Raw genomic sequence first — 20,060 nt, forward strand, 5'->3', positions numbered from 1 at the left:
CAATTTACCCCCACGCCGTCGCAGTTTTGATGTACACGTGGCACTTTATTATATTTTTGCCACGTCGGATCAAACTAGATAAAGTTTGTTCCATAGACATATCTTAATTAATTAATTTTGCTCGAGTTAATAGTGTCGATGATCGAAGGTATATAGAACCGCAACCAAGATGGCTCGGTGTATGTTTTTCTACCGAGCCATTTTAAGGGTTTGGAGGTAAGCCCTGGTGGGAGAATTATTGACGTTTTTTTTGTACTTTATGTCTGATAACGTGTTAAATATTAAAATAAGTTCTATAAATGTGCTGAACTACGTCAAATTCTAGGGTATTCATATGACTCGATAACCCGAACAATTCGAACCATCTAATTCAAGTCACAAGGGTTGAGTCAGGTGGGATCGACCCAACGAACCATAATTTTAAGATGATTACTAAAATTTAAAATATTTAATAATTTATAATATATATTAACGATCGTTATGATTTTTTATAACCCACATGTTTTTTAATTAAATTAAATTTATTAATTATATTGTGACGATATTATTGAATAATTTATTAGGTTTCAAAAATACAAATTTATATAGAAAATGGCAAAAGTTAGTTAAAAAATGTAGAGCCCAAATCAGCTAATCACTGCATCAAAACAAAGTCATGTTCGTTTTCAATTTAAAAATATTATTAAAAAAATAAAATAATAAATAATAAATAATAAAAACAGCAAATAATAGAAAGCAATACCAATTCCAAGTCTCGATAATATAACATGCACGCTGCCCCCCGCTTTCTCTGTCTTTCTCACTAACATTTGTTTCCCTTAAACCAGGTGACTGTGGACGCCATTGAAGCAGTACCACCAAGCTCCATAAACACCTTCAAGTTTCAACTACATGCCATGGCTTCCATTGTTGGACACCTGCAAGCTCCTCGGAGGTAACCTTTTCTTCTTTCCGTTTAACTTTGCTCCGGTAGCATTGGCTCTGTTACTTCGCCGGCACTCTAGCGGCTGACGCCGGCGATATCTCTGTTTCTGGTTTCGGCAATATCTTTGTGTCCATGGTGAGTTATTGAGCATTTGATGGTGATCATTAATTGCTTTTGATTGATTTGAGGCAGTTTTTTCCGGTGTGGGGTTGCGTTCGGATAATATATATATTTTTTGATCACATGCTGTATTGAGTCCGATTTAAGTCTCCGTTTCCGCTCCGCCATTGCATTTCTTTCACGTATTTTTTATCCGCCATTGAAGCGACATTTCCTTAGCCTTTTTCGATTTCAAGGTCGGGATAGTTTTCAGAGCTCTGATGGAAGAGGCGATCCATCGATTTCTTGAACGATGGCTATTGTACCTTATAGTTATGTGCTTAAGCTTATCAGTCGCCGCTCTCTCTCCCGATGGTGAAGCGGTTCTTTCTCTCATTGCGGCTGCTGGTCCTTCTGCAACATCTTCTTCTTCTTCTGTTCTTGATTCTTGGAATCCATCTAGCCAAAACCCTTGTTCTTGGGAAGGAATCACTTGCTCTCCTCAGAACAGAGTCATTTCGTTATCTCTCCCAAAAACATTCCTAAACCTATCGTTTTTGCCTCCGGAGTTGTCTTCTCTATCTTCTCTGCAGCTTCTCAATCTATCCTCCACCAATGTATCTGGCTCAATCCCTCCTTCTTTTGGCCTACTCACTCATCTTCGCCTGTTGGACCTCTCCTCCAACAATCTCTATGGCCCTATTCCTCCTCAGCTTGGTTCTCTTTCATCGCTACAATTCCTTTTCCTCAATTCCAATAAACTGTCTGGTAAGATTCCTCCTCAGCTTGCTAATCTGACTTCTCTGCAAAGTCTTTGCCTCCAAGACAATCTGTTTAATGGCTCCATACCATCGCAGTTCGGTTCTTTGTTGTCTCTTCAAGAGTTTCGAATAGGAGGGAATCCATATCTTTCTGGTGACATTCCACCGGAAATAGGGCTGCTTACTAATCTCACTACATTTGGGGCGGCGGCTACTGCCCTCTCCGGCGCCTTACCGTCTACATTTGGGAACCTAATTAACCTCCAAACTTTGTCACTCTATGACACTGAGATGTCTGGTTCTATACCTCCTGAGTTGGGATTTTGTTCTGAGCTAAGGGATTTGTATTTACACATGAACAAGCTTACTGGTAATATTCCTCCTCAGTTGGGTAAGTTGCAGAAACTTACTAGTTTGTTTCTATGGGGTAATGCTCTATCAGGGTCGATACCGTCTGAAATTTCGAATTGTTCGGCTCTTGTGGTTTTTGATGCTTCAGAGAATGATATTTCTGGTGAAATCCCAAGTGATTTAGGGAAATTAGTCGTTCTTGAACAGCTTCATTTATCTGACAATTCGATTTCGGGTTCAATACCATGGCAGTTGGGGAACTGCACAAGCTTAACTGCTCTTCAGCTTGATAACAATCAATTATCAGGTGTAATTCCATCCCAACTTGGCAATTTAAAATCCCTGCAAAGCTTTTTCTTATGGGGCAATTCTGTATCAGGAACTGTACCATCTTCCTTTGGTAACTGCACTGAGTTATATGCTCTTGATCTTTCAAGAAACAAGCTCTCTGGGATTATCCCAGAAGAAATTTTCAGCTTGAAGAAGTTGAGCAAGCTATTGCTCCTTGGAAATTCTTTATCTGGTGGGTTGCCTCCAAGTGTTGCAAATTGTCAATCATTGGTGAGGTTGAGGCTTGGAGAAAACCAGCTTTCAGGCAAGATTCCTAAGGAGGTAGGCCAGTTGCAAAATCTTGTCTTTCTTGACTTGTATATGAATCGTTTTTCGGGTGGTCTTCCGTCTGAGATTGCTAATATTACAGTTCTTGAGCTACTTGATGTGCATAATAATTATATATCTGGAGAAATTCCTCACCAGCTTGGGGATTTGGGGAACTTGGAGCAGCTAGATCTCAGTCGGAACAGCTTCACTGGTGAAATTCCTCAGAGCTTTGGAAACTTCAGTTATTTGAATAAGCTTATTCTCAGTAATAATCTACTGGCAGGATCAATCCCAAAGTCTATTAAGAACCTGGAGAAACTAACTCTACTTGATTGGAGTAGCAACAATCTCTCTGGCAAGATACCACCAGAAATTGGTTACATGAAGAGCTTGTCTATCAGTCTGGACTTGAGCTCGAACGGGATAAGTGGAGAAATTCCCGAGTCGATATCGAGTTTGACACAGTTACAGTCACTTGATCTTTCCCATAACATGCTTTCTGGAAATATTAAAGTGTTGGGTCAGCTGACTAGTCTCACGTCCCTTAATATCTCCTACAACAATTTCTCTGGTCCAATGCCTGTAACACCATTTTTTAGAACACTATCAGAAGATGCATATTATCAAAACCTTAATCTTTGTGAATCACTTGATGGATTTACGTGTTCGTCGAGTTCGTTGCGTAGAAATGGCTTGAAGTCTGCAAAAGCTGCTGCATTAATCTCGATCATTCTTGTTGCAGTTGTCGTCGTACTTTTTGCTTTGTGGATGCTAGTTTCACGAAATCGAAAGTACATGGACGAGAAATATTCAGGGACATTGCCCTCGGCATCGGCTGCCGAGGACTTCTCTTATCCATGGACCTTCATCCCGTTTCAGAAGCTCAACTTTTCCATAGGTAACATCTTGGAATCCATGAAAGATGAAAATATAATTGGAAAAGGTTGTTCTGGTGTTGTTTATAAGGCAGATATGCCCAATGGTGAATTAGTTGCTGTAAAGAAACTATGGAAAACAAAGCAAGATGAAGAAGCAGTTGACTCTTGTGCTGCAGAGATTCAAATTCTCGGGCATATTCGACATCGTAACATCGTAAAGCTCATCGGTTATTGTTCCAATAGAAGTGTCAAGCTACTTCTCTACAACTACATTTCAAATGGTAATCTGCAACAACTCTTGCAAGGAAACAGAAATCTCGACTGGGAGACGAGGTATAAGATCGCGGTCGGGACAGCTCAGGGTCTGGCTTATCTTCATCATGATTGTGTGCCTGCAATTCTTCACAGAGATGTCAAGTGCAATAACATACTTCTAGACTCAAAGTTTGAAGCTTATTTGGCAGATTTTGGCCTGGCAAAGTTGATGAATGCTCCTAATTATCATCATGCGATTTCGAGAGTAGCCGGGTCTTACGGTTATATCGCCCCAGGTATGTTTCCTTTGGATTTTTCCCTTCATATTAAGAACTCAAGATATTAACTTACATTCTAACCGCCCAAGCCCACTATTAGCAGATATTGTCTTTTTGGGCTTTCTCTCGTGGTTTTTAAAACGCGTATGTTAGGGATCAGTTTCCACACCCTTGTAAAGAATGATTCGTTCTCCTCCTCAACCCATGTGGGATCTCACAATCCACCCCCTTCGGGAACCAGTGTCCTCGTTGACACTCATTCCCTTCTCCAATCGATGTGGGAAGTCCAAAAAAGACAATATCTACTAGCAATGAGTTTGAATAGTCTACAAAAATGTGATCTTATATAAACTGCAATAATCTTTCCTTAAATGTTTCCTCTCATATTAAGAACTCAAGATATTACAAGTCTTCAACATGAACATATTTTGTCAAGCTTTTCAACATGAACATATTTTGTCAAGCTTTTCAACATGAACATATTTTGTCAAGCTTTTCAACATTACAATACTGTCACCTCATTATAAGTTGAAGCTTTATCTGCATCTATCAGATTTTCATATAGGATGATAAGTTTGATCATCGTTTATAATCTTTTTTTTCTAAATTTCCTCAAACTCGATGCAGAGTACGGGTATACCATGAACATAACTGAAAAGAGCGATGTCTATAGTTATGGAGTTGTATTACTAGAGATACTAAGCGGCCGTAGTGCAATCGAGACACAAGTTGGAGATGGCCTTCACATTGTTGAGTGGGTAAAGAAGAAGATGGCAAGCTTCGAACCGGCGATAACGATACTCGACTCAAAGCTCCAGAGTTTACCAGATCAAATGGTGCAAGAAATGCTTCAAACACTTGGAATAGCAATGTTTTGTGTGAACTCCTCCCCAGCAGAAAGGCCAACAATGAAGGAAGTGGTAGCATTGTTGATGGAGGTGAAGAGTCCTCCAGAAGAATGGACCAAAACCTCCCAACCTCTAATCAAGCACTCCTCATTGTAAGTTCAAATAATTCTTTCTTTTCCACTTCAAATCATTGAACCTTCCAATTTTGTACAGCTTCAGTTTCATGCAACAGATTTCATAATTCTGAACCCTAAACTACTCTTCCTTTTCTAAATTATTGCCACTTTTGAAATTAAACTTTAGGCCGTGTTCTTATCCGACATCTTTACAAAGGGGTAGTTCAGAATAAATGAAAATTTTGATATTTATAAGTTAAAATAGTGTCTCTGTACTTTCAATAAATCTTAAATTTATATATTATCATCGGTTCTTATCCACGAAAATGCACTATTTTCAAAATTTATAGTGGAAAAGTGATAAAAATGGTTTCTTTATTAACTTTATTATAGGATAATACTCATTTTAACTTAAAAAAAGGTATAAAGGTACAAATTTCTAACTTTTAAGGACCACTTGAAACGTTTTTCAAAAGGAAAAAATTAGACCATTTGTCGTAAAATAATATATCATCTAATGACGTGTTAAATGCTGAATGAAAAGGAGGTTTCGTATGCGATCACCATTGTATGCAGTTTGTGCCTTAGTAAAATTATTTATTAAAATTAAAAATAAATATAAAAAAAATAATTAATTAATTTCTACCATTTTACATTATTTAGTCTTTAGCCCAAAAATATGTTGGAATCCAAAAAGAAAATAAAATTAAAAGGGAAAGGGAACTTGAGAGGAATGGAAGAAGTCAAGTATAATAACTGTCCGGATTTTACGGAGAATTAGATATTTGGAAGTTAAGCGACGAATGTTTGGAGCCCCAATAAATGGGAGGCCCATAATTGTAAATGTGGGCCAGAAACAAGAAGCCCATTTTTCAAAATGGGCCACGAGAGGGATACGTATGGCCCAAATTCCCAAAAAAAATGGCGCCAAAATTTCCAATCGGAACTGAGAACGATCGCTCGCTCCAGATTGAAACTCAAAACAAAGAAAGATTAGAGAATCGAAGAAGCGTACCGTGAAGCAGGAATGTCGACGATCTTCATCGCCGTCCAGTGTTTTCAATGCTCCACGATGCAGGCACGGATCTCGTTCCTTCTCCCTCTCTGTTTCTTCTTTGTCCTTCAATGTCTCTCTCTGTAACTTCTGTAATGGCTGTGGTTTCGATTTAGGTGAAGCAGCAGCGAAGGAGCGGGAATAAGTGGATCTGTGCAGTCTGCAACGAGAAGCAATCGGTGCAGAAGGTGTTTGCTCGAGCTCCGATGGCTAAAGACGTCCGTAAGTTCGTACAGAGCTTCAATATGTCTCGGAAATATGCGGATGAACAGACGAAAGTCGATGAGATACTTGATGAGGAAATTGTTGACGAGGATCAGCTTGATTTCAACGCGAAGAGAAAAAGACGTAGCGATTGGAGTGAGTACCTCGATCTCGAGGAGGATCGCAGCCAGACTGGAAGAGAAAACGAACGAGAATTAGGTCATTGAATTTCGAATGCATTTTTACGAGTAGTTTATTGAAAAATTCCGAAGTAAAATCTTCGTCAGATGATTCTTTTTCCTTAAGCAGGTAGTGATTTTACTGACGGAAAGATTGTGACGGAGCTTCCAGAAGAAAAAACCAGGAAGCACTGTTCAACGAGCTGTTCAAGCAGGCCGGAAGGTGGAGAAGGAAAAAGATTTTACAGACCAGTTTTCCCGAAGAGGACACACATTGCCAAGAATTCAGCCATTCAAGCATCAAAATGGCGTAAAGGCGTCCGAGAAGATGATGAAAAAGTTTCGTTGAAAGCCAATCTAAGCTCCAAAGGTAAAACTCTGATATGATCTTAACACTTCTTGCACCTTTCCAGGGCAGAAAGTTGAGCAAAAACAGTCGTAAAATTGCAGATGAGATTCGAAACTGGGAATCGCAGTCAGACATTGAAGCGTCAAAATGGAGTAAAGGCATGTCAAAAGACGATGAAAATGCTTGCATATTAGCTAAGGTAGGAGGTCCTTCTTCCAAGTGGAGTGAATACATGACTGAAGAGGACAAAAATATGGGAACAGAACCGGACATGGATACCTTGAAGATGATCATAAATGATGAAATTGTTGAAGATGATATCCACCCTGATTTCAAATGACAGTTGCTTGCAAATTGAATTATACTCACCATATATGCATTCCAAATTGTTTGCTCTAATCGTGTGAGCTATATAGGCCTCACCCTGTTTCCACCGGTTCTGTTCTCTAAGTATCGTAAAAAAGGAAAGTTTCCTCACCCCAATCAATTATCATTTCGAGTTATTGTCATTTCAGGTTTGTTCTCGGTCCATTTCAAGGTGTGAAGTGAGACTACCTTCACGTTCCCTGAGATTGGCTTTGGGCCTTTCCTGTGCAACTTAGGTGGAGGGCAAAGAAGGCCCCCTAGGCCCCCTTTCGGGGGGGGGGGGCCCGAGCTAAGATATCACTCTGAAAGAGATAAAATTCTAAACTTGTGTCAGGACCTACGAGCCAAGGGACAATCTCAGGTAGACAGTTTCTATGGGGTATAGGCCTCCCAAAAGGTAACGGAGGTGTGCAAAGGTTTCCTCAGGCCAGACGGAAATTGGCCCTTGAGTGCAAAGGCAGGTTAGTTGTCGGTCCATTTCAAAGTGTGAAATTTTTTTTTTTCATATTGAATATTGAAAAGTAAGTTTATAATCTAATCTAAAAACTTTATAAATTTCAAACTAGAAAGTCATTTCAACCTAGCGCTACCATGGCCGATAACAAATGTGTTATCAACAAAATTCTCAAAACTAGACAGCAACCAGAAAACTACCAAAATTCTAAATCCAAAACTAGGGAGCTAATTTGAGGGATGCTGAAGGAAAAGAGAAGGCTAAAACCCAAAACCATAAATAATATGTTCACCATGCGGAATAAAGAATGTTCTAAGGGAAATTGAATGTCTGAGAACCGACACTCTCGTTATCGGTTGTCGTCGTCGTCGTTCATTTGGTCAGCACCAACGAACCAAGCTGATCAGAGAGGTCGGGTTCCGACGAAGCTTTGCGGAGGACTTCCATTGCCTCAGCCACCTTATTCTTCAAGTCATCAGGTGATTCAATGAGATGAAGCACCTCTGGCTGGTCCATCTCGAGCAACATTCCAGTAACCTTTGCCGCATGAGTTGGCTCGAGACGTTCTACGAGTGGATACAGCTGCTCGCCGAGCATCTGTAACAATAATGCAGAAGCTATAGTTTTAATCTTACAAATATGGTTTCACTTTTTTTTCTCTAATGAAAGGAAACAAACATGGTGCCATACCAAACGCTGATGTGTAGGTGTAGCAGAAGCTAATGCAGATGCGAGTGTTGAAGTAGGCACAGCCCTTGATCGCTGGATGTCGATTGGTGGGCTAGACATCCCAGAACTATCAAAAGCTAGAGGCATCATTGGACCAACAAGACCATGGGGCAGGACCGGCGGCTCTAATCCATTTCGTGCATTGTTCATGTATCTATAACCTTGTCCAGCGCCACGGAGCATTAACTGGATTCATAAAACCTCAGATAAATGTGGCATGAACATTCATCGATGATCTTAACAACGTAATTCAGTTTACCTGCTGCTGCTGCTGCTGCTGATGTACAGGTTGTGAATTTCCACCACGCCTGATCCCCGAGCGTGGCCCGGGCTGTACTTGTCTCTGAAACTGGTAAGGCATGATGAAGTTGGGCCCCATACTAGGTCGCATTCCGTTCATAAGTTGAGGCTGGAAGCTGTATCCAGGCGGTGGGGGCACCAGCCCGGGGTTTCCCTGACCATAATACAGCTGCTGAGGAGCAAGTCGGTGTGCCCCTGGATGAAATCCTGGCATTCCTGAGGTCAGTGATGATATTTCACTAGCTACTCGGATCTGTGCAAACTGTGTCTGACACCATCAACCAATCAAGATTCACATAATTGGTTTCCTAAGAAACCTCAAATATACATAAAAACCTCTCATTGAATTTGTGGATTTACAATAACAAGAAGATATGAGAACCATTTGAATCAAAGGGACAATTTTCTTATCTATACTCTACTCTACCATGTTTGTGTTCTTCATTCAATTAGATATTAATGTAAATGAACTATAACTATGTAGCATTCCAAAAGAAGAAAAATCGCACCTGTAGCTGGGCCTTTCTTTCTTCCTTGCGCTGGGCAACAGCCACATACAGAGGCTTCCTTCCTTTCATCTTTCTATTCATTTCATTTATCTAAAAAACACATTAAAAGAGACATAAAAAATAAGTTCCAATTTCCATTCATATTCGGAAAATAGAACCCATAAGTGGATCACAAAGGAATGTAAACTTACGGCTCTAGCTGCATCATCTGGTGAAGAAAAGGCAACAAAACCAGTCCCCTTGCTCACTCCATTTTCGTCAAGCATAACCTGGCTCATCATCAAACAGATATCTAAGCAAAAGTCAACAATGGAATTTAGGAAAAGACGCAACGAAGATCGTCGAAAGAAAAACGAAACGAACCTTGCATGATGTGATTGTTCCATACTCGGAGAATAATTCTTTAAGCTTCTCATCATCAATATGGTCATCAAGATTTTTGATGTACAAATTTGCGCCTTGTAATTTATCAAATCTGATCTTTCTATCCCGTTCGAATTTTTCTTTCAATTCAGCCTCCCTTTCTGCTTTCCTTTGAGCCTTGCCTACGTACAAAATCTTGTCCTCACCAATGAGGGTACCATTCAGCTTTTCAACTGCAGCAGCAGCAGAGTCTGTGCTCTCAAAGTTCACAAAACCAAAACCTTTGGACTTTCCATTTGAATCGGTCTTAACAACTGCACTAGTAATGGTACCATGTACACCAAACAGACTTTTTAGGCCATCGTCCATCATATTTTCTGGTAAATTTTTTACGTAAACATTAGTAAATTGTAATCCATTTGCTCGCATCCTTTCCTGGCGTCGAATGAAATGGCCAACATATACTTGCTTGTCATTGAGGAGCATGCCATTCAACTTTATTATGGCACTTTCGGCTGCTTCCTTGGTATCAAATTGCACGAATCCATAACCTTTTGATTGACCATTGCTATCAAGCGCAACTTTACAAGAAAGAACAGTACCGAAAGAAGCAAATGTATCATGCAATGCTTTGTTATCAATTGATGCGTCCAGATTTTTGATAAAAACATTTGCATAGCCACTTTTCCGAATGCTAGGATCTCGATTTGAGATCATAATCCTGATAGGCTTCCCGTTAATAGAGGTGAAATTCAAGTGTTCCATGGCAGTCATAGCTGAGAATTTATGAAATGAAACAAGAAGAGATTCAATATATAAGTTTGTATCACAAGATCGTTTAAAAACGTATATCCAACTAATGTGTTGCAAACTATAAAGTTCATAGCTGCATGAATGGATAACTAAAAGTTGAAGAAACACAATCATAAACTTAATATCCTGTAAATGCACAGTTCACAGTGTTAGTTCACTACGTGCGAAAAAAAAAATGTTAGAATATGAGTGTGTAAATTCTAACATTTAATTCATTCCAGATTGAAAAAAAAAATTAACAGAAAATCTGGGTTTCAAAATTTAAGGTTGAACTTGAATAGGAAATACAACAGTTGATTTTGGTCCGGTTGAAACTATTTCTATGAAATTCTTTTTTAATGTTAAATTCTTCCAAACTGAAATCGAAACTCAAAGAGTTTGATCATTAAAAATGAATCCAAAGAATGTACAGAAACAAAGACATCAATCCTGTCGAAACAAACTATTCCCCATTAATCATCTAATAAGACCATATGAAAAACGAATCATCTGAAAGATGGCTTTCTGTTTACGTTTGGTTGTGTGCAAATTATCAGCAATTAACAAAAAAAATTTAAAAAGTATTTAAAATTGAATGAGAATAAAATAATTTTCAATTTTCATTTCTCAAATGCAATTGTCTAAGCAGACTCAGAGAAAAAAAAAAAAAGAAGGAAAACACAAAAGTACCAAAATCAAAGCGCATTATCAAGAAAACAGAGAAAAAAACACAAAATAAACACAATGAACGAAAAGGAACGAAAAAGAATGAAAAAGAACGGAATAACGAACCATCTTGATGATTGCTAAAATTAACATAACCATATCCAAGCGATACCCTGCGTGTCTGATCCCTGCAAACCCTAAGGGAGACAACCTGAGCCACACGGCTAAACAGTTCCAAAAGCTGTGCCTCGTTCACGTTAAGCTCCAGATCGCCCACATACAATGAAGAACTCAAAAACACTTCTCCAGTGGGCACAGATCCCACCGGAGGAGGAATGACCGCCGTTTGAATCGGAGCAGAAATCACTGGTGCCGGAATCATAGCCGCCATACCGTCTCAGAACCAAAAAAAACCGGCGAAAAGATGATCAAATAGTTGCCTAAAAGACTAAAAGTCGAAGGCAGATTACCGACAGTGATCGAACAGGCGAAGAAGACCACAAGAACACTATATTTATACCCTCTAAGATGGAAAATCGAAGCCTTATTTTTTGGGTTTTCCCTTCCTCTCTTCCTCTTTTCTCTTTTTCTTCTTCAGTTCCTCTAACACTAACAGCAAGAAGTGTGAAGTGAATTCGAACGTAACTAACGTATTTATAGGAAGAAAGAAGCGGGAGGTTTTCGAAACGGTGCGTTTAGGAGAGTCTGACGTGTCATCCCAGCCGTATCTTTCATCACGTTGTTGAGGGGTTTTCGGTCTTTTAAATATTCTATCATCCTATTTTAACTAAGTCAAATAAAATATCTAATATTTCAAATTCAAATTTTATTTTATCAAATCTTAACTAATTTAATTATCTAATAAATCTCTAATTTCAATTTCAAATCTTAACTAATTAATAAAAATCCTTAATAAATTCAAAATCTTTTTAAAATAATTTTAAATTTTGTGTTTTATATTTAAAAAATATTTAATATTTTTAGTTTAAATTTTGGATTTTGTATTTTTTTTCATAAAAATATTCAAACTATTATTGTTTATATATTTTTTATTTTTACAAATATTTTACCAATATATAACATATGTCTGATATATTTTTAATTTATTAAAAAAAAAATGATTTTTTTCAGTGAAAAGAGTAAAATATAATTATTATTGAAAGGCATGAATTTTAAAGATTAAATTGAAAAAAAAAATTATTATTTTATCTATTTTAATTAACTGTTAACTTGATATCTAGTTTTAAATAATAAAAAATAATTTAGATATAATTTTTGTTAAGAATTTAGATATAATTTCTTACTTGCATATTAATTAGTTTTATCAAATAATAATGTTTTTAAAAAAATAATTGTAAATTAGTTTAAAGTATTTAAAACAAGAAAAAAATTCAGAATTAATTTTTTAAAAAACACGTTTATATTTTTATTTGTATACATAATAATTACAAATTTATATTAAAATTAATAGAAATTTCTAACAAATTCAAAAAAAAAAAATTAAAACTAATTGAAATTTGTAACAAATTTGAAATCTTTTAAAATTAATTGAATTGCAAAGTAATTTTAAATTTTGTGTTTTGAATTTAAAAAAATAAATAATTTTTGTTTATTTCAAGCTTTTTATTAATTTATATTTTAATATTTTTTAGTTTAAATTTTGGTTCATATATTTTCTTTTTTAAAATAGTTGATTTTAGTATTTGAATGAGTTAAAATAATATTATTGGATCAAACTATTTAACTTTATTTTTATTTATATATTTTATTTTAAAAAATAGTTTACCAATATATAACATATCTTTAATATATATATATTAAATTTAAATAATTTTTAAAAATATCATTTAAGAATGATAATTGTAAATTAGTTTAAAGTATTTAAAACAAGAAAAAAAAATCAGAGTTAATTATAAAAAAAATCTCAACCACCTATATAATTATTTAAATAATAAAAATATGATTTTTAAATTTTAATTATCAAAATACTTTTTTAAATTTAAATTTGTTGGCTTTTTTTTTTTTTAGGGTTGATCGTAATTCCCCCCCCCCCCCCCCCCAAAATTGTTCATTTTCATTTTTATTTTTTTAATTAAAATTTTTAAATAACAATTCATTCATTAATTATTTTAAAGTGTTACACAATAATAACAACAACAATACTTATTTGTATTTACAAAAATAAAACACTCGTTTTTAACTTTTATTTTAAATATGGATTTTTATTTTTGGAAGTAGTTTGTTAATTTCAGAGGCGTAATTTAATCCAATAATAAAATTGATTTAATTAGAGTCGCCCCAATTTTTTTAACTTATGTGGTAATGATGTGATTGATAAAAATATGAAACGTTTAAATAAAAATACATGGGTTTTTAATTTTTTAGTTATTTTTCAAACATGTTAAAGCAAGAATATATATATGAATATAATAATAATATTTTAATTGCTTAAAATATTATTATTAAGAATATAATTGTAAATTAGTTTAAAGTATTTAATATAAGGAAAAAAAATTGAGAGTTAATTTAAAAAAAAAAAAAAAAAAAAAAAAAAACCTTCATAATTTTATTTAGTACAAAAAAAACTTCCAATTAGATAAGATTTTAGACAAATTTGCTCGTCATTTTTAAAATTTTAATTAGTTTATGAGCAAATTATTTAAGCTCCAAAAATAAAGCCTACAATTTGGTATTTATGTCAATTTAACTAGAACAAGTTTGCTATAGTAGCATTTCAATAATAGTATTAATCCTAGAGACTAAATATAAACATAATAGCATTTGGACTAAATTGCCCTTCAAATATCATGACATCTTATGGATTCTGCTGTTAATATAACATTTTCGAAACGAGCTTAAGCCATTTAACTTCTGCTTATGAGCACAACGTTCTCTCATATTTTCTTTCTGACCTACCATAAACAAATTAGAAGATGCAAGTAAGAAGCCATAGTAAGTTTTTACCTTTATTAACCCAAAAGGCTAAGTAAATACAACCATTATCATCATTTCCTAAACGGAATCAAAATGGTAATTCTTATATAGAAATAGTTTTAACTTCGGCTTAAGTTTGTTGCTAGTCCCAAAAGGCTAAGTAAATACAACCATTATCATCATTTCCTAAACGGAATCAAAATGGTAATTCTTATATAGAAATAGTTTTAACTTCTGCTTAAGTTTGTTGCTAGTCTGATAACGACTTTGTTTTCTTTGAAATTTATGCTTATTTATCATAATTTTCATTTTTTCTTAAACAACATTCGAATTTAAATTCTTAGTCAAATTTTTAGTTTTCAAAACTTGGTTAAGGAAAGCTTATTCTTAGTTTAAAAAACAAAAAACAAATAGATATAAGAAGAAGAGTGGACTTGCCTGTTGGAATTTTTGAATAAAACAAGGTATGCTGGATCTTCGGAGTTGAGCTTGAATAGCTCCTTAACAATGAAAGGACATGAAGAGGCGCTGAAATATTAGAAGGATCACACTGTCAGTACAGATATACAAGTTTCTTTCTTATCATTGACATCACATATTCACCAAGGCCCATGTGGACACACAAATACAGTCGTTAACACAATGTGTATCCCTCCGGCTACAACCTTTATCCCTTCCTAACAATTCAATTCATTAGAAACACATTTTCTCTACATCCTTCAAAGCCTCAAGGTCTTCTTCAGCATCTTAATATTAATGAACGTAAGAATGCACTGATGTGTATATGTGTGTGTTTGTATATATATATAGAGAGAGAGAGAGAGCTGAGAAATGAACTTAAAATGATCGACCGTGGAGAAAGAATGTACCACAATTTCCTTGACCTATGGCAGGTTCCAAATGCAATAATAAAGACAGATTATGCGACTTTTCCAACAAAAAGTGACACGTTACCTCCCAAAGATTATGAATAGAGCTATCCACAAGAGTGCAGTAAGCCAAGCTTCTTCTTTATAGAACATCCAGACCTAATTTCATATGGAAAGACGAAAAACGTTATTCGGCTTTTGGATGACCGATGAAGTCATGAAAACAACTATCAAGAAGTGAAGCTTCTTCTGAATTCTGAATGTTCGGGTTAGCTTCAACAGTTCAAACTAGAGGCTTTGTTAACAGGGAACAATCTTTGGCATCTTTAGTTAGAAAGAAACAATAGATTCTTCAATGATATAGAATAGCCAGAGATATCCATCATGACAATACAATTTTTATTGGCCTATCTTGGTGTAAATTATGCCCTTTGACTCTTTAGAGATATAATCTTGCTATTGCATTCACTAATAAACCCTCCGGGGGAGAAAATTCCTCAAGAAAAGGTTCGCCTATTATAGCTTCTTCAGCTTTCATTGTGGGTAGTAGAACAATCTTAATTTGCTACTAAATTCATCATGTTGCCCCTTAAAAGTTCTTCGCCACAAAGGGATGCATGAAGAATGAAACTTAATGAGTGCGTGCCTCCTACCAAAAAGGTGGTGCATCTAACCATCTAGAAGCGACAAGTGTAAACGATGAGGAATTTAAGACATACCGATAAAGCTGTGCCATTTATATAGAAATCGATCAGCGTGGCCACCATCCAGCTGCAAATGTTCTAACAGCTTGTTAACCTCTATAACAAGATAAATACTGCATAATATCGGTTGAAGTGTAATGATTTATGCAAAATCTGTTCAAAGCAAAATCCAGAAATTGCATAGACAATGGTGATCAATGAACCTTCCTAGTATCCAACAAGTCAAGGAAAAGTCATAAACACCTTGTTTTCACTAATCAACTCCTGGTAGTTGTATATCACACTAACAAAAAGTGCAATTACCATTATGTAAGAACATGAATGGTAAATTACTTCACTTTCCAAAGTTTAGATATCAACACCGTCGTTTTTTTTTTTTTTTTTTTGTTCCTATAACGAGAAAACATCATTTCAAAGCATTAGCACTTAAAAGGGCAATCAAATTAAGGAAGAAATAAAAGCAGAAATTACGGTGTATAAAGCTCCTTGCGAAAAGGTGAACCATCGGCGAAAAGAAAGACCAAAGCTACCACCATCAAACAACCCAATGCACCGAAAACTATTTTTGCAGTCAAAATATTGGAGTGCTTCTTATGCTGCTGCATGTCATTCCTATATATAAGCCAACAAGAAAATCATGATAAAGAATAGGAAACAGAATGATAAAGTTTCTCAAAGTCTAGAAGAAAGAATAACCATAGCATCGGATGCGGAATTTATCTATTAACTGAGTGAATTGAAAGAAAGAAAAAGCTTCTTTCATTTCATTTAATTTCTTAAACACATGAGAAAAGAAAAAAGAATGGACTTTAACTATGCAGTAGAATAGTCAGGAAGAACGTAAAAAGAATTCCAAATAGATCATATTAAGGAAGATTTCTGATGGAATTGACCATTTAAGAGACCTAAAACTCACAATACATACTAAACTAGGCTTACTGCATACACACTTGTTTGGATTCTTGATCAGGACATTGTACACAATATCTTCAAATGATTCCTGAGATGATAATTGCCACAACTGCCAAAGAATGTAGGCACAGGTAGCGATGCTGAGGAAAATGATAAGGGTAAAGTTAATCAGATCTAAAAATTATAAAATGAAGATTCAATCTGCAAGGATTACTAGTAAAAAAAACTGCAACTTCTTATTGAAATAAAGTAGCCCATGCAGAAACAACTTCGGTCTTAGTAACAAGTAAGAGTTTGGAAATCAAACTCCAACAAGAAAAATTGATTCAAAAGAACTCATCAGTGCTATAAAAACTAATATATCCTATGGTTAAACAAGCTTTAGGCTGGAAGGTGAGCTTGACAAGGATACGAAGTAATTACCTGCCTAGACATACAAGAAAAACTATCCAAACCGCTGCAGCAATCCAGTTTGATTCCTTGTAGCAAACCCATGCCTAATATATTAGAGAGAGCGAGAGAGAGAGATTACCGTGAGTGCTTAATCACATATGTAAGATTAATTCTATTGTCTGTAAATGATTCTGATGTAGATGGCTAGATGCTTATCCTTTGAACTTGCAATAATGACAATCAGATATGGATTTAATAGAAATTATAATTAATCAAACAATTTCATATGAGCTTTCCCTAAATAAAATTTCCAAAAACGAAATAAGCCAAAATCTGGTATAGCTTTTTAAATTACAGTGAAGAACTTAAGAAAAAAAAAGCATCATGATCTGACTTCTGGGATTATTTCAAATTCAAACTTGCATATCTATTTCCCATCCTTGATGATCAAAATTATTCACCAATTAAGTTACAAGAGTAACCACTTAGAAAGTCCTTGTGTTCGTACCCTTTGATGAAAGTGGAGATTGCTTCTACAATTTATGAATCGTTCATGATATTTTGTATTCATCTAATTTTACCCCTCTAGATCATGTTAGAATAAGGACAGCCTTACTTTGACCTGGCATGTGGCCTTAAAATTCAGTTTATTTAATATTTAGCATAGAGTTTCATCTAGAGTTACATATGTATGGTCCAAAAGCATAACATGGTTTCGGTCGGGTTAGATTAATATCAAGGTTTCTCATTGTTGACATTCATCAGACTTGATACGAACACAACTTCTTTCTTTTTCCTTGAGATTGGCACAACTTCTTGTCCTTAGAAATTGCATGGCTAGAACATTCAAGTTGGTTTCGCCCATCTACTCCATCTTGGATCTTTGATTGTCGAGGTAATCCATATCTATCACTTCCCCTGGGATTGAAACTAAATTGGCTTTGGGATTCTAGAGTGTCCGCTTCAATTTTTTAAGGCTTTCTTATCAAAACTCATAATCTTCACGTCAAAATACAATTAAGTGAAATAAACAGGACTTTTTGCCCCTACCCAAATGGTCTAGCAGCTCCATTCACCACATAAGAGGTTAAGCTATAGAAACAACTAAATGTACTCAAAGTCAAAATTTTGAAACATATAAAAGAGTAAGAAAACTTAATTGTTCCATACCGCAATAACTATGACGTTGAAATAGAAATCAATCAATACCACCACCATTAACCTGAAACATATTAAGTACAAACGTAACTGAAAAGGTCCAGATTTGTAGGAATAATAAGATAGAGAAAAATTAATGGTTAAGAAGGTGAGTAAACGGCACCCATTTCCAGGAGTCAGAACCATCTAACATATAATTATAACAAGATTTATTATGGAAAATGAAATTAAGCTTCAATATTAATCCCATGCTGAGGATTGCACAAGAATAAAGGCAAGATTCAAATCTTCTTCTCAGTACATACTTATTCAAATTTATTTTTATACTTTCAAATATTTTAACTTGATCATTTTCTTCCAAGTAACAAAAAAAATGCAATTAATGTGAAGTAAAATTTCGAACATTTAATCCAAAAAATAATATAGGTGTAACGGCCCAGATCCACTGCTAGCAGATATTGTCCTCTTTGGGCTTTCTCTTTCGGGCTTCCCCTCAAGGCTTTAAAATGCGTCTGCTAGGGGAAGGTTTCCACACGCTTATAAATGGTGGTTTGTTCTCCTCCCCAACCATTGTCGGTCGAACATCCCAATAGGTGTCATGACCACTTAGCAAATATGAAACCGGTGGCCAAATTTATGTTGAATACAGTGACAAAAAAATCCAATCGGGATAGTTCACAAATTCAGTGACAAAAAAAGCATATTATGGATGCTTGGAGGAAAATAAAATTTGAAATATCATTTTGAACCCTATATTTTAAGAATAATATCATTATAGTCTATGCGCTATCAAACCTTTAAACTAAGGCTTTGTGCTGTCTAAAATTAATGATTCGTTCTTATTATTAGTTTCAAGTTAATTGTTATCAAAATTAATAGGTTTCCATATAAGATGAGATAAGACGCAATGTGAATATATATTTTCAAAATCATCAAGACTGAGATTGTTAAAAATTGACCAAGAAACTAAATGTAATAATTATTAAAGGACGAAGCTAAATTTAGATGTTTAAGGAGACTGAATTTGAACATTTGTGAGCGACTAAAATCGAACAAACAAGTACCAAAAATAGAACAAACAACTCCAAAAACCCGATCAACAAAATAAGTTTAGAAAAATACACCCAAACAGCCCTTAATTTCATGAACAAATCTGAGTGTTCTACTTTAGCAAAAATTATTTGTAATTCAGTATACCCGCCAATTATACAAACATGGTTCCATCTCAAAAATTATCTCAAAATCAATTGGTAGTGAGACAAGCAACCTATAGATCTTATTAACACTACCGACCATTCCCAATATCACTCAACCTATTGATTTCTGGCATTTTCACCCGCTTTATAGTCAATATAGTTACTCCTTTAACCACTGTATTACTTAGACCGCATAAAGAAGACGTCGATCCACATTCAAGCCTAAAATATACACAAGTGATCGCTAAAAACATGAAACGAGCAGCTGAAGCAGCTCAATTCTGTATGTTGAAGGGGGGAGGGGCGGAGGCGGACAGGCAGCAAGACGAAGGACACGGAATGACAATAAACAAAGTGAAAAACGTACATCGGAGAATAGAGAGTACCGTGAGAGAAGTTCTCTGCGGAAAGGAGAGCCATCAGTGGCGAGTGTGTATCCGAGAGTTGCAACCATCGTGCAGCCCAGTAGAATGAACACAATCCTCCATCCGATTACCGCCGAGCTCGCCATTAGAGACGCAGTGATACAGAGAGCGCGGGGAGTAGTAGAAGGACGAGAGCAACCGCGGGAGTTGAAGAAGACGGAAGTTAGTGGAAACTGCGTGTCCACGTGGCTTCTTTTCATCCGTTTCATTTCTTTGGACAGGAATGCAACTAATTATATTAATTAAAGTTTATTTTTTAAAAAACCTAATTAAATTTACACGTTGATTTTTTTTTTCTAATCCTCTAAATTTAATTTCTATATGTTTAATCTTTTTACATAAATAATATAAATAATATAAATAATACAAAAAAAAAATCCAATAAATTTAGAA

At 35.3% G+C, this 20,060-nt stretch overlaps 4 protein-coding genes across 7 annotated transcripts; 2 read left to right on the forward strand and 2 right to left on the reverse strand.

Annotated features, from left to right (window-relative positions):
• The first annotated feature begins 765 nt into the window (after positions 1-765).
• Positions 766-5,325, forward strand: LOC111809279 (uncharacterized). The gene is made up of 2 exons (XM_023695721.2): positions 766-4,165; positions 4,775-5,325. Exons 1-2 carry the CDS (start codon positions 1,306-1,308, stop codon positions 5,149-5,151), a joined length of 3,237 nt encoding a protein of 1,078 aa, XP_023551489.2. The 5' UTR covers positions 766-1,305; the 3' UTR covers positions 5,152-5,325.
• A 716-nt stretch (positions 5,326-6,041) lies between these two features.
• On the forward strand, positions 6,042-7,374 carry LOC111808110 (uncharacterized). Its single transcript, XM_023693917.2, has 4 exons — positions 6,042-6,189; positions 6,282-6,588; positions 6,679-6,918; positions 6,999-7,374. The coding sequence occupies exons 1-4, from the start codon at positions 6,139-6,141 to the stop codon at positions 7,235-7,237; spliced, it is 837 nt and encodes a 278-aa protein (XP_023549685.2). The 5' UTR covers positions 6,042-6,138; the 3' UTR covers positions 7,238-7,374.
• LOC111808111 (polyadenylate-binding protein 3) lies at positions 7,374-11,892 on the reverse strand. The gene is made up of 7 exons (XM_087116777.1): positions 11,203-11,892; positions 9,619-10,394; positions 9,447-9,524; positions 9,256-9,345; positions 8,706-9,014; positions 8,408-8,632; positions 7,374-8,314 (listed from the first exon to the last, which is right to left on the reverse strand). Exons 1-7 carry the CDS (start codon positions 11,465-11,467, stop codon positions 8,090-8,092), a joined length of 1,968 nt encoding a protein of 655 aa, XP_086972903.1. The 5' UTR covers positions 11,468-11,892; the 3' UTR covers positions 7,374-8,089.
• Positions 11,893-13,731: 1,839 nt separating this feature from the next.
• Positions 13,732-19,847, reverse strand: LOC111809123 (uncharacterized). 4 transcript variants are annotated; one of them, XM_023695476.2, is made up of 9 exons: positions 19,629-19,841; positions 18,059-18,110; positions 16,919-16,992; positions 16,534-16,635; positions 16,055-16,195; positions 15,599-15,650; positions 14,965-15,038; positions 14,449-14,538; positions 13,732-13,983 (listed from the first exon to the last, which is right to left on the reverse strand). In XM_023695476.2, the coding sequence occupies exons 1-9, from the start codon at positions 19,751-19,753 to the stop codon at positions 13,971-13,973; spliced, it is 723 nt and encodes a 240-aa protein (XP_023551244.2). In that variant the 5' UTR covers positions 19,754-19,841; the 3' UTR covers positions 13,732-13,970. The 4 variants fall into 4 exon arrangements, 3 of the variants coding, with proteins under 3 accessions (XP_023551244.2, XP_023551243.2, XP_086972899.1); XM_023695475.2 differs by having other exon boundaries at positions 13,732-13,988; positions 19,629-19,840; XM_087116773.1 differs by lacking the exon at positions 16,055-16,195 and having other exon boundaries at positions 13,732-13,988; positions 19,629-19,847.
• Between the last annotated feature and the right edge of the window lie 213 nt (positions 19,848-20,060).

Source organism: Cucurbita pepo, chromosome 13 (genome assembly GCF_057944985.1).
Source record: "Cucurbita pepo subsp. pepo isolate OVF chromosome 13, ASM5794498v1, whole genome shotgun sequence".
Lineage (NCBI taxonomy): Eukaryota > Viridiplantae > Streptophyta > Magnoliopsida > Cucurbitales > Cucurbitaceae > Cucurbita > Cucurbita pepo.

Excerpts from the sequence above, each read along its gene's own strand:
- LOC111809279 (XM_023695721.2), top strand. The coding sequence starts at position 1,306 with ATGGAAGAGGCGATCCATCGATTTCTTGAACGATGGCTATTGTACCTT. Across the intron at positions 4,166-4,774 it reads TTACGGTTATATCGCCCCAG|AGTACGGGTATACCATGAAC; the intron begins GTATGTTTCCTT and ends AACTCGATGCAG.
- LOC111808110 (XM_023693917.2), top strand. The coding sequence starts at position 6,139 with ATGTCGACGATCTTCATCGCCGTCCAGTGTTTTCAATGCTCCACGATG. Across the intron at positions 6,190-6,281 it reads TTCAATGCTCCACGATGCAG|GTGAAGCAGCAGCGAAGGAG; the intron begins GCACGGATCTCG and ends GTTTCGATTTAG. Across the intron at positions 6,919-6,998 it reads AGCCAATCTAAGCTCCAAAG|ATGAGATTCGAAACTGGGAA; the intron begins GTAAAACTCTGA and ends GTAAAATTGCAG.
- LOC111808111 (XM_087116777.1), bottom strand. The coding sequence starts at position 11,467 with ATGGCGGCTATGATTCCGGCACCAGTGATTTCTGCTCCGATTCAAACG. Across the intron at positions 10,395-11,202 it reads TTTTAGCAATCATCAAGATG|CTATGACTGCCATGGAACAC; the intron begins GTTCGTTATTCC and ends ATAAATTCTCAG. Across the intron at positions 9,015-9,255 it reads AAAGAAAGGCCCAGCTACAG|ACACAGTTTGCACAGATCCG; the intron begins GTGCGATTTTTC and ends TGATGGTGTCAG.
- LOC111809123 (XM_023695475.2), bottom strand. The coding sequence starts at position 19,753 with ATGGCGAGCTCGGCGGTAATCGGATGGAGGATTGTGTTCATTCTACTG. Across the intron at positions 18,111-19,628 it reads CGCAGAGAACTTCTCTCACG|GTTAATGGTGGTGGTATTGA; the intron begins GTACTCTCTATT and ends AATATGTTTCAG. Across the intron at positions 16,196-16,533 it reads CTGATCAAGAATCCAAACAA|GAATGACATGCAGCAGCATA; the intron begins GTGTGTATGCAG and ends GCTTATATATAG.